The sequence below is a fragment of the Tasmannia lanceolata genome, unplaced genomic scaffold (assembly GCF_043159265.1).
Source record: "Tasmannia lanceolata isolate RefF3 unplaced genomic scaffold, GAP_Taslan_0.1 ptg000019l, whole genome shotgun sequence".
Lineage (NCBI taxonomy): Eukaryota > Viridiplantae > Streptophyta > Magnoliopsida > Canellales > Winteraceae > Tasmannia > Tasmannia lanceolata.
The window spans coordinates 30588617-30600612 of record NW_027518696.1 but is presented as its reverse complement, the minus strand read 5'-3'; the positions used below and the strand labels follow the sequence as shown (position 1 = coordinate 30600612).

The window sequence follows — 11996 nt, the reverse complement described above, 5'->3', positions numbered from 1 at the left end:
GTCAATATGTTTTATTATCAATTTCTGTGAGTCCGTGCACTGGCCTTGCTTGGTGTAGAAAACGTCGAACCCATCTTTCGATAGTTATAGGAGAGAAAGGAGACCATACTGCGCTGTCATGGGTGCGGTTTTTGGGTGTTCCTTTTATATGACGATCACCTTTCTCTCAAGTGATCAGCTCGGAGTCAGTAGATCCGCCTGTCCTTTTTAGGGACCTGTCTTTTACATGGGAAGCGTTTTGGGTGTTATCGGGAGGATCATTCCCAGTTTCACCTCTTCACTTCCTGTGCCCTTCCGGACCATCGCATGGCTTGGACCGGAGGGTGGAGATCCATATTGACTCTTTAATAGAGTTGTAGACAAAAACTCATTTCATTGACCTTTACCGTGATTATAGAGTGACGTTGATCTTGCCAAAAGAAAACCAACACACAAAATACATAGTACTTTTCTTAAACAACCTTACCTACTTACTCTACTGATAAAATTGTCGCAAATTGTCCATACTCCAACTTCTAGGAATATGAGTGTCGTCGAGATGTTCCAATTGGTAGGCTCTTGGTTAGAGGATTCGAACCACTCGGTAGGGGCCCTCCTATCTTGGGGCAAGCTTTCCTGAATTTCTGGGGACTTTCTGCTGGTATGCCACAACTTGCAGTCGGGCATGTTCTCTTTTACCCAAGATAAGGTCGAGGTTATTTCTGAGGAGCTCGGAATTCTCCCATTGGTCGAAAATTTCTACTCCGAACGATGGGATTCCGACTTCCACGGGGATAACCGCCTCCACACCAAATGTTAAGCTAAACGGGGACTCGCCAGTAGTAACACATGGCGTCGTCCGGTAGGCCCATAAAACATTGGGTAAGGCATCGACCCATGATTTGCCTGCCTCCTCTAGGCGCTTCTTGAGGCTCTTGAGCAGTATTCTGTTTGTCACTTCCACTTGGCCATTAGCTTGCGGGTGTCCTACTGATGAGAATCTCTGCTCTATGTTGAGTTTATCGCAGAAATCAAGAAACTCGGCGCTGGTAAAGTGAGTCCCATTGTCAGTTACTATGACCTTTGGGATGCCTAAGCGCCAGACAACATCATGGTAGAAAAATTTCTCGGTAGCTTTATAATTTGGTTCACCACCGCTTTGACTTCCACCCATTTAGTGAAATAGTCGATGGCAACATAAAGCATGATGTGCCCTCCAGCAGCCTTTGGGAAAGGACCCACCAAGTCCATTCCCCACATAGAGAAGGGTACGGGGCTAGATACCGAGGCGTATGGAGGGGCTAGCTGCCGAGGAACTGCTGCAAATTTCTGACAAGGACCACATTTTTTGACAAACTCCTTAGCGTCGTGTAGAATAGTTGGCCAAAAGTAGTCGTGCCTCACGATCTTCTACGCTAGGGTTCTACCTCCCCCATGGTGGCCACAAATTTTTTCATGCACTTCTCTCAAAGCATAGTTAGATTCAAATGGCATGAGGCATCAGAGGTACGGCCAAGTGTAGGAGCGCTGATACAACTTTGCTCCATGAAGTATATAATGGGCTGACCTCGCGACTAACCGTAGGGCTTCCAGCTTGTCACGGGGTAGTATTCCATCTTTTAGGTACTGCACAGTAGGATCCGTCCAATTGGTCCCGCTTGAATTTCAAGGACTTCCTTCTCTTCAATACTAGGTCGGAGTAGAATTTCATTGTACCCGGAACCAAAGTTGAATGTTTCCTCGGAGGCCATCTTGGAGAGGACATCCGCTAGGGTATTCATTTCCCTCAAAACCTGTACAATCGCGACCTCTTTCAATCCTACCAAATTTTCTCATACTTTCTCCAAGTACGTCAGCATTATGGGCTCCTTAGCGGTGTAGAGTCTGTTCACCTACCCAACCACTAACTGTGAATCGCTGTGGACCTTTAATTTGTCCACGGTTAATTCTATGGCTGGGGCCAACCCTGCCAGCAAGGGTACGTATTCAGCCTCATTGTTGGAGGCTTTAAAATCTAACTGCAGTGTATATTCTGCCAAAAAACTTGTCTAGGCCCATTAGGACTATCCCTGGACCACACCCTTCATTGCTCGCAGTGCCATCCACATGGAGTACATATGGGTATGCCTCAACGTCGATCTGCTGATCGGTCTCCACTGGAGGACGGTCCTCGGGATGGGGGGGTGTCTTCAGATAAGGGTTTGGCTTCAAGAGTAACATCCTTCACATCCGGTAGATCTAGTGTAGGCATGGTGAATTCCACAATGAAGTCAACAAGAGAGAGGCTGGTCGGTTAACAGCACGATAGTATGAGCCTGGAAATATAGGCGAAGCTTCGGAGCGGCAGTCACAACAGTAAAAGCAAATTTTTCAATGGTTTGATGCCGAACCTCCGTACGGTGGAGGATTCGGCTCACATAGTAGATCGGACGTTCCTGTTTACCTTCTTGTCGAACCAGGACATCGCTCATCGCTGTCGAACTTACTTCTAACTAAAGGAACAACTCTTCCCCGGGCTCAGGCTTAGTGAGGACGGGCGCTGATTGGAGATATTGCTTCAACAAATCAAATACTTCCTGGCATGTGGGATTCCATTCAAATTCTTGTATATTTTATAAGAGCTTGAAAAACGGTTGGCATTTCTCAGCTGATTTAGAAATGAAACGACTGAGGGGCGCGACACATCCAGTCAGTCTTTGCAGTCCAACAACTCGGGATGGGGGTTCCATATTCAGGATAGCTTGAATTTTCTCCGGGTTAGCCTCAATGCCCCTTTGGCTAACAATGAAAAGTAAAAATTTCGCAGAAGTTACTCCAAATGCGCACTTTGCCGGTTAAGCTTCATCTGGAACTGGTGCAGAACGTCGAAGGTTTCTTGTAGGTCGTTGATATGCTGTTGAGCCTTGAGACTTTTTAATTGTGATATTATAAATAACCGCAAGTGCATGGATCGTGTGTAGATACGGGTCGAACTCAGGGAAGAGAATTGTGATTTCTACTCTTATTCTATTTGAAAAATAAACTTACGATATATTGTTGCCTGGAATGTACTCAAGATTTCCGTGGACTACAACCTCGACTCCAACAATATATTTAAGTTTATAAACTAAATAGATACATGTCGAAAACAATGAAGAAAAGTTTACAAACTCAATCCTTATATTTAGGCAAAGTGAACCAATATTTAAAAGATTGCAATTAATTAATTATCTAACCTAATTAGAAAACTAAAATCTAAAAGCCTAAATTAATTGGAAAATTGATTAGAAAACTACTCTAAATTGAATTGGAAATTAATTGAAAAACTAATTAGAAATTGTATAAAAGTCTTAATTCGATTAAAAGATTACTTAGGATTGGATAATTAATTAAACCAATTGTTGCATTGAATTTTACATTTAAAAAATCCGGTCAATGGGAAATAAGATCAATGGATGTGATTGCCCATGAGTAATTTATCAAACACACTATCCAATTTATATTAATTATATAGGAATTATATTTGTTCATCAACAATTATTCATACGAAAGGGGAAAAATCCAATGGCATGAATGACTGGGATGTTACAAATATAAAACCTTATACAATATTCAATTAGGTAAATTGATTTCAATTAACAATATTTCTCCTTCCCCATGGCTTCATCTAAACCCCAAGTAAAGGAGGTTCAGTTATTCATAGAGAAGGAAAAAGAAAGAAAGAAAACAAGAAAATAGAGTGTCATCAAGAACTTAAAAGGGAAAAGAAACAAAATATACTCTTCTTTAATAAAAGTACACCGAATTAGAATTGAAAATAAATAAAACTTATTCTTTTTCTCCTTCAAACAATGGTTGAATCCTTGATCGCCTTCCTTCAATGCCTTGATCTCGCCTTGGATGATTGGATTAGATCTTGGACCGTTAGATCGAGCCTTTGAATTGAAAGAAAAAAAAAGTAGGACGAAAATTAGGGGATAGAAAATTGGACGAAATTTTAAGAAGAGAAAAAAACAAAAAAGGGGAGAGAAAAAGGGTCGAAAATAATTCCAAGAGGAGAAAGAGAAAAAGTTGAACGAAATTGGAGGAGAGAAAAAAATGGGCGAAAATTAAGGGTGGAAAAAAATTGAACAAAATTTTTAAAGAGGGGAGAGAAAGAAAGTAATAAAAACGTGGAATAATTTATTTTTCATTTCACGCCCTTCTCCCATTTTATAAAGGATCCGTTGAGATTTTCTAAAATATAAGAGAAAGGTTGCCCAAAATATGGAGAGTGAGGGAACAACTTTCCTTATTTCCTTTTTTTTTATATTGACAAAGAAGAGTTGCCAAAGTTAACACCTTTCCAAAAACATGAAATTGCCAAAAAAAATATGGGAAGCAAATCAGTTTTTCCGAATTGGCATTTGTGCCAAAAAACATTACCACAATTATGCCGGATTTGGAGGGAATGTTGGTGTGATTTGGTTGTCCAAAGAGAGAAAATTGGGTTTATCCGAGCCATTCAACTTATGGTCTATTAACTTAAATGGGAAGTGTTTGATCTAAAATAGGGACTGCTATTAAAAGCAAGTTGGACCCACCACGGCAATTGGACAACCACTCTTGGAATCATTCCTAATTTGTAACCCATGCTCTCTCTCTCTCTCTCTCTCTCTCTCTCTCTCTTTAAGAAAGCCCAACTTCGGCACTTTCTATTTGACACACACCTTATTGTTAGATGGTCGGCTAACCCTCTCCCTTTCTTTAAATTTTAGAAACAGATCTCTATCTCTTGGGAACTCTTAAGCAACTTGGGTAAAGTGCAAAATTGATCTAGGCTACCCAATTTGCTTGTCTAATTTGGCATTTTAGAAATGGGCCAAAATGGAAAATTGGAAATTGAATTGGGATCGAGAGTTGGGAGCTATTACGATGGAGATATGGGGAGAAAAATAGGCAATAGAAAAATCGCTGGGTGAGGGAGATATGGCCGGTTGGATTTGCTATGGAGTGATCCAAACCATCAATTTGTTGGGCAAAAGGAGGAGACACCCTTCAACGTTTTTCTTTGCCTTTAAAACTAAACGAATAACGTTCAGCGTGGGGGAGGATATCATTTCCCTTTTATATATTGCTTTTAAATTTAAACTTATTAGCAAATGACGGAAGGGTAAAAGGTTATTACAACTCCCAAAAAGCTCTCACAGGCCATTTGAAAAATAAAAGACAAGTTGGGACCTTCAAACTTCTAAAACATAGCTGGGCTCATATTATTTCCCATGACAAAATTAGAGAGAGAGAGAGAGAGGTAAGCCTAAATTCAAATAAACGACGTAGATTTTTCTCTCCTAAATTCTAATTAACGAGAGAGTTACAACCTAAGCCTAAATTCTAAAAGAAAATCACATCATTAATTAATTACATCTGCCATAAAGACAGAGCTAGCTTGGTGCGGAGAAACTTTGAGAATCCCTGCAACAGAATGAACATCATTTTCCTCATCATCATCACCACCCAGGTAGCATCCCATTGATACAAAGATTTCAAGCGACCAGATCTCCATTGCTTGCCCGCCTTTTGCTGCCTTTACTGGCCAATCTTTAGCACAAGAAACACCGACCCAATTGTGACATTATCATTCAACGGAGAGAGTGAATCTAATGCTTTCTTATCATAGACATATTATTATGTCCATGACAAAATACCCATATCGGCCCCATCGGTGATATTTGTCACTCTATTTTCGGGATTGACCCCCATCAATTTTGATCAAGATTAATGGACATAATGTGTCACGCTGCAACACGACGAGGAAATCGTGGAGTAGGTACGAGCACATCCCGACCCGCTCTTATTAGGTTAAGTTGCTCAGGAATGGTGGAATCAAAGAGCCTGCTTCCCGGGTTCTCCGCATAACACACGTAGTAGCAATTCATGCAAGCCTGTGTTAGAGCCATGCTGATCCGCGTCTGACATTAGAGCACGAGCATAATAAGAAGCACGTAGAGAAATGGTTAATGATATCTATTTCCATTCGTTTTTTTTTTAATAACACCGGGTATCCCTACCCCATTTAGGGGGCAGGACTAATCTCTACTGATGCACGCAATCACCCGTAAACCATGTGCATCGGGTAAGCCCGGGGATTCGAACTCAAGTCTACTGGTTAGTTTTGCTTGATGTTTCCTGTATTTCAGCTGCTAATGCATTTTCGTGATCTTTATTTGAAAATAAGGATGCAAAGACAAACAAAAGGTGCTCAAAATATCAATTTAAACCATTTCCAAAAAAAAATATCAATTTAAATGGGTAGTCATACATACAAATTAATGCACAAAACGCACACAACGGTTACTAGCAAAGTCAATTTTAGCGAGGGAAGTGATATATTTGGCCCTTTTCTTCCCAGAGTCACCCCCTCTAGTGTATTTATGGCCCTCTTTTTACACTACGAAGAGTGGCCTGGGCACGAAAAGGGTACAAATATATCATTTACCTTTTAAGAATGGCAAAACGGAATCTTTGGGTTCTACAGGAAGGCATGGGCCTATACATGAATCAAAAACATTGATTTTGTAGAACATCACGAGACAACCCACTTGGTCTTTTGATCTCCCCCGGATATAAGATAAGAGGACCACAAAAAAAATCAACGGTTTAGCTTTTCTTGCCCCACTTCTGCGTCATTTATATAAGCGAAAAGTACGGAATGGGGGCCGATGTTTAGTGAAAATACGGATTTCAGGCACCTTTTAAAACAAGAACAAAAAACGGGCTAATCTTCAAAATCGGGTTGGAAAAAAACCCTGATACCCTTCTGACATCAACAGAAACGTCATTCAGCCTCCTTTCTCATTACTAGCGTGTTTTTTGGCCGTCGGGAATACCTAGAGATGGATGGATGCCTGACACGTGTTGAAAAACTTTTTGGAATGCTAGTGGCTCTATACATAGTCGGTTTGGTTTGGATTGAAATCTTTCTGTGAACCCAGAGTCCTTGGGTTCCTTTAAATCTTGGTTGTCGCCAATATGAATAGACGGTCGGATCCACGACACGTGGACATCAATATGAAACGGTGTCGTCTTCTAATAATACCCCTCTCTGTAACCATTATTCTCTTCTCTGTAGCCATTATTTCCATCGGTGTACCCATTATTTCCGCCGGCGTACCCGCCGGCGTATCCATTATTCCCCTCTATATATCCATTACTTCCATCGGCGTACTATTCCTATTCCCCTCTCTGTAACAATTATTTCCATCGGCGTACCCATTATTCCCCTCTCTGTAATCATTATTTCTATTGGCGTTAGGGATGGTTATTCGGTTTAAATCGAACCAATAGACCGAAATTTGGTAACTGAAATAATTTCGGTAACCTAAACCGAGCCGAATAAAAATTCAAACCGAATAACTGAATTGTGGGAGAAAAAGAGGAAAAAATCAAGATCTCGGTTTGGATCGGAGGGCTAGGATCATCCGATCGAAATGATTTTTTGAGCACAACCTAATTAAGTTGTAATCAATCAAATTGACGGTTTTGATCATCCCACGGAGTGCACATATAGCACTTTTTTTGGAGAAAAATGGTTTTCATCCGTAATTTCGATTATTTGGTTAACCAAATTTTTTTTTTGAGAAAACCAAAACCGAAACCGAATAACCGAATTTCCAAAAAAAAAAACCGAAACCAAACCGAAAAGAAAAAAATAGAACCGAACCGACCAATTTGGTTCGGTTCGATTCGGTTTTAACCGAATAATGCTCACCCATAATTGGCGTACCCATTATTGCCCTCTCTGCAACCATTATTTACATCGGTGCACCCATTATTTCCGTCGGAGTACCCATTATTTTCCTCTCTGTAACCATTATTTCCATCGGCGTACACATTATTTCCGCCGGCGTACCCATTATTTCTCTCTCTGTAACCATTATTTCCATCGGCGTACCCATTATTTTCCGCCGGCATACCCATTATTTCTATCTTAGCCGTCGGAAACATGTAGAGACGGATGGATGCCTGACACATGTTGAAAAGATAACTGAAAAAAGATATCGTCTACCGTTCTAAGCCAAAAGATAAGTGAGAAAAGATAACGTCAGTGTTCCAAAAAGTACAATAACGTTGGGGTTCCAAAAAAAATTCCAACACGTGTCAAGATTCATCCGTCTCTAGTTATTTTCGACAGCTAAGATAGAAACGAACCCAAGGTTCTCTCGGTTCAACTACACATTTAAATGAACCAAAAGAAGCATTGTGACTCAGGCCAATTTAAGAGGCAGTGATGAAAAAGGAGGCCTCTGTCGATGTCAAAAGGGTATCAGGGTCTTTTGACCACCCGATTTCGAAATTTAGCCTTTTTTTGTTCTTGTTTTAAAAGGTGCCCGCAATCCGTATTTTCACTAAACAGTTGCCCACATTATGTACTTTTCTCTTTATATAAACAGATCCTTGACCCAAACGAAAAACACATGGCCGCCCAAATTCCATTTGAAAAGACATTCGTTTGACCCTTTGAACCATCAAACTTGGTTTATGGTTCTTCCAGGGATATATAGACCGTTGATTCTTATAATCCTTATTTTAACCATGGAATATCCGTTCGGAGTATGACCAAGACCATTTAGTTTCCTGTTATTGTTCTACAGGTTCAACGTCTTGGTCTCACATACCAAACCCTTGAAAATCTGGAAAATTGCCTCTTACGATCGTAAAAGTTACTTTGTTCTCAAAAAACAAGAACTGACCGAAGTTCGAAATTCAAACAAAAAACCTGATAACAGGTAGAATTAAATTCCAAAAACCGTATGATGCCAATAAGAAGAGGAATATTGGTGGGCCCGTTGAATAAATAAAGAACAGCAATTACAAACAGTCTGATTGGGGCACGTGATTTTTGGAGTATATTCCTCACCTTTCATATATATACCTAACCAGAAGTGATATTTCCACCACCTGTCAGCATTTCTTTTCCCTATTGTTTTTTCCTAAAAATAGCACCATTTTCACCTCCTCCTGCTTGCTTTTTCCAGAAAATTTAGCTATTTGTAGGGAAAGACAAACAAAGTGAGCTGGAAATGCTGGGAAAGGGGGTGGATATATCAATTACCTACACACAAATATGTGTGCATAAGAAGAAGACGAATAAATTACGGAAATGTTATCAGCACAACCATGGTTTTTATATTTACACAAACCACATCTTCGCTTCTATTATTTAAAGAGATGTCAAAGCCAAAGGCCATTAACGTTCCCATAAAGCTCTGACAAGCCAATTAAAAAAGAAAAGATATGCTGTATTTGTGCCATTAGAAAAGCATGGTTGTGCTGGTAACAATTTACCTAGATTATGTTAGATGTATAAAGTAAAAAGTACTAACCATGAGGTATCCAATGAAGAAGGCAAGGAGAGAAACAGTGGCAGTGAAACTTTTGTGCTCAGCAAACGTCCATGAAGCAGAGAAAATTACACAGATTGAACCACTTGCCACACCGGTAAGAAAGCAAATGGCACTTGTAATGTCTGAATCCACCAAAGGCTCCATCTCGTTTCTCTCAAACAGATTCCAAGTACTCACAGAAGCGCCCATCAATCCTTTCCCATACGCAGCTACCTATGTACATAAACAAAATCATTACCAAATTTCACAATTGACAAATCAGAAAACAATTCAAAGAAAAAAGTGTGTAATAATTCATAGTCAATTACATGAACAAAGGCCCAGCTATTCCCGTAATGAAAGACGAAATCCATAACTTTGAGGCAGCAATGTGCACAAGAGAACATGAATTCATCTTCTCCTTGAAGCAAATTAAGTATCCTTGCGATGATTCTCAATGCTTCAATCGTCGGTAAGAAGAGGGATCCGAGACAAGCACTTCCAAGATTGCGGGAAATCGATCTTTGGAAACAGACTTGTAAATCTGATTGCATTCCTCTAAGATAATAAAGAGCAATTGCCCTACTAGCTGTTAAATTCGCGACATTCCTCGTTACCTCTGTAGTCCAAGCCAGGCTCAGAACCAGAGCAAGTATGGTTAAAGCTGGGAACTTGAAATTCAGAGCTCCAATAACAGCGAAAGTCCATAAAGACATCCACATGAAAGCAATTCCTAACATCCAGTACATTGGGTGATTAATATCGGGGAATTTCGCGACGGGTTGGAGCGATTTTGAGAGGATTTTTCCTGTAAAACGGATTCTCGGACTGACCCAACAAGCGTAGAGCCCATTGCCTATGGCAAAGGCGATGAGAGCTACGCCTACACCATCTGTTGCAGGTATGGAGAAAGAGAGGAGTAGAACTCCAGCAGTTAAAGAGGTGCCAAAGCTGGTCCAGAGTATGAAATGAACCATAGTGGTTGGAAATTCCCTGACTAATTTTTGCCATGCCCATGCTAAAATTATGCTTATAAGGGCGGAGCCTTCAATTTGAGGCAACCAGAATTCTATCATCCTTTTTTCCCTCCTCTCTGAGGCACCAGTTCTAAGAACCCCTTGTATTGCCTTAAATCCAAGAAAAGATACAGCCCCAATTGCAGCAACCATGTGGATGAGAAATATTACTAGGCTTATGCGATTTGTGTATGCCCTTGAATTCAGAGAAGCCAATGAAGGCTGCAAAAAAACACAAAAAAAGAGGAAAAATCATTGAAAACAATAGAAAGAGAGAGAGAGGGGTGTAAAATGGGAAATTAAAATGAAATATATAGAGGTTACCTGTGGGGTTTGGCGAGACTGGGAAGGAATTGGGGAGGGGGTTTGGAGAGGAGAGGGTCCAGGGATGACGACCTGAATAGGTGGTATTGGGTTAGAAGTTTGCAATTTTGACATCGTCTTCTCTTTCTGAGAAGAGTCGACTCCTTTTTCTGTCTCATATTTCTCGTCTTTCTCTTCTCCTTGATCTCTTATTACCGTTCTTTCATCTCCTACTCCTTCCATTACCTAAAACACAAATAAAACAGAAAATCTCTGTAAAAAACACAGACCCGGAGAAAGAAAGAGAGAGGGGAAATGTTTGGTGGGTTTTCTTGCCGTATTTGAAGCGCCCTCGTGAGGTACGTTGGTTCGTCTTCGACGGCGCCGGCGCGTCTGGAATCTAGTGCTTTGTAACCTTCGGGTGACGTTCTTGGCATTTTACCCTCTCTCTCTCGCACACGCACACGCACACGCGCACACACACACAAACACAAACACAAACAATTATCTGATTCGTGCGTACGAGTTGAATTGAGTGAATGACGTTGGTTTCAATAATTCCTTTTTCTTCTAAATAACTCGTCAGTGCCTGACTACCATCTTTCATTATCTTAAATGGTGGGCCCCCCATGTCTTTGCCAACTCTTCTTCCCGCTTCTTGCTTGCTAAGGCACGCCTCTTGGCATTATTTTTAGAAAATTACTAATTTTGAATAAATATAAAGAAAATATGGATTTTATGTACAATTTTATTTTATTGCCAAGTGAGAGTTATAAAGGAAATATGGATTTTATGTACGATTAATTTAATTGCCAAGTGAGAGTGGGGGCCCACTCGATCTCATATGTAGTTACACTGGTATGGTAGTTAATTATTGTTGCTAAAGAAAGTTTAGTGCTTTCACTAATGGATGATGTCGCAAAAAAATAAAAAATAAAAACAAATGGATGAACCATTCATGAGAGTTGACAAAGAATGGTGTAGTTCATGATTTTTATTGTGAAGTTCGTAGTTTGCAGATGCAGAGTCAAATGAGGGGTATCATTCTGACGATACACTTGCACCGACAAAGCATGAGAGTAGTCTGATGGCATGTTTGGCAGCACCACCATTTTTTTCTTGAAGTTTATTTTCTTGAGGACATGTTTGGCGGCCATGGAATTTTTTTCCATATAATATTAATTTATCAAGTGGTGGGGAGCGGCAAGGAGGGTGCGAAAGAGAGAATTGAAAGGGCGTCAGTCATGAGAAGGTGAGACTGAATGAAAAACGGGAAAAGAAAATTTCTACTAAAAAAAAGAGTTTGTTTATCCTGTTTGTTGGCCACTTTGAGCCATCTATGCGCTCATGCACT

The 11996-nt window shown here is 40.3% G+C and overlaps 1 protein-coding gene across 2 annotated transcripts; it reads right to left on the bottom strand.

Annotated features, from left to right (window-relative positions):
• Positions 1–5186: 5186 nt before the first annotated feature.
• Positions 5187–11472, bottom strand: LOC143852649 (Plasma-membrane choline transporter family protein). Of its 2 annotated transcripts, none has more exons than XM_077362149.1 (5): positions 10979–11450; positions 10664–10888; positions 9653–10561; positions 9324–9557; positions 5187–5909 (listed from the first exon to the last, which is right to left on the bottom strand). In XM_077362149.1, exons 2-5 carry the CDS (start codon positions 10883–10885, stop codon positions 5733–5735), a joined length of 1542 nt encoding a protein of 513 aa, XP_077218264.1. In that variant the 5' UTR covers positions 10886–10888; positions 10979–11450; the 3' UTR covers positions 5187–5732. The 2 variants fall into 2 exon arrangements, with proteins under 2 accessions (XP_077218264.1, XP_077218265.1); XM_077362150.1 differs by lacking the exon at positions 5187–5909 and adding an exon at positions 8763–9052 and having other exon boundaries at positions 10979–11472.
• Positions 11473–11996: the final 524 nt, after the last annotated feature.

What these genes read in the sequence shown, in the direction of transcription:
- LOC143852649 (XM_077362149.1), bottom strand. Translation starts at nt 10,885, where the DNA reads ATGGAAGGAGTAGGAGATGAAAGAACGGTAATAAGAGATCAAGGAGAA. An exon ending in ATAGCTGGGCCTTTGTTCAT is followed by an intron (nt 9,558 to 9,652) that starts GTAATTGACTAT and finishes TTATGTACATAG; the next exon opens with GTAGCTGCGTATGGGAAAGG. An exon ending in TCTTCATTGGATACCTCATG is followed by an intron (nt 5,910 to 9,323) that starts GTTAGTACTTTT and finishes CTCTAATGTCAG; the next exon opens with ACGCGGATCAGCATGGCTCT.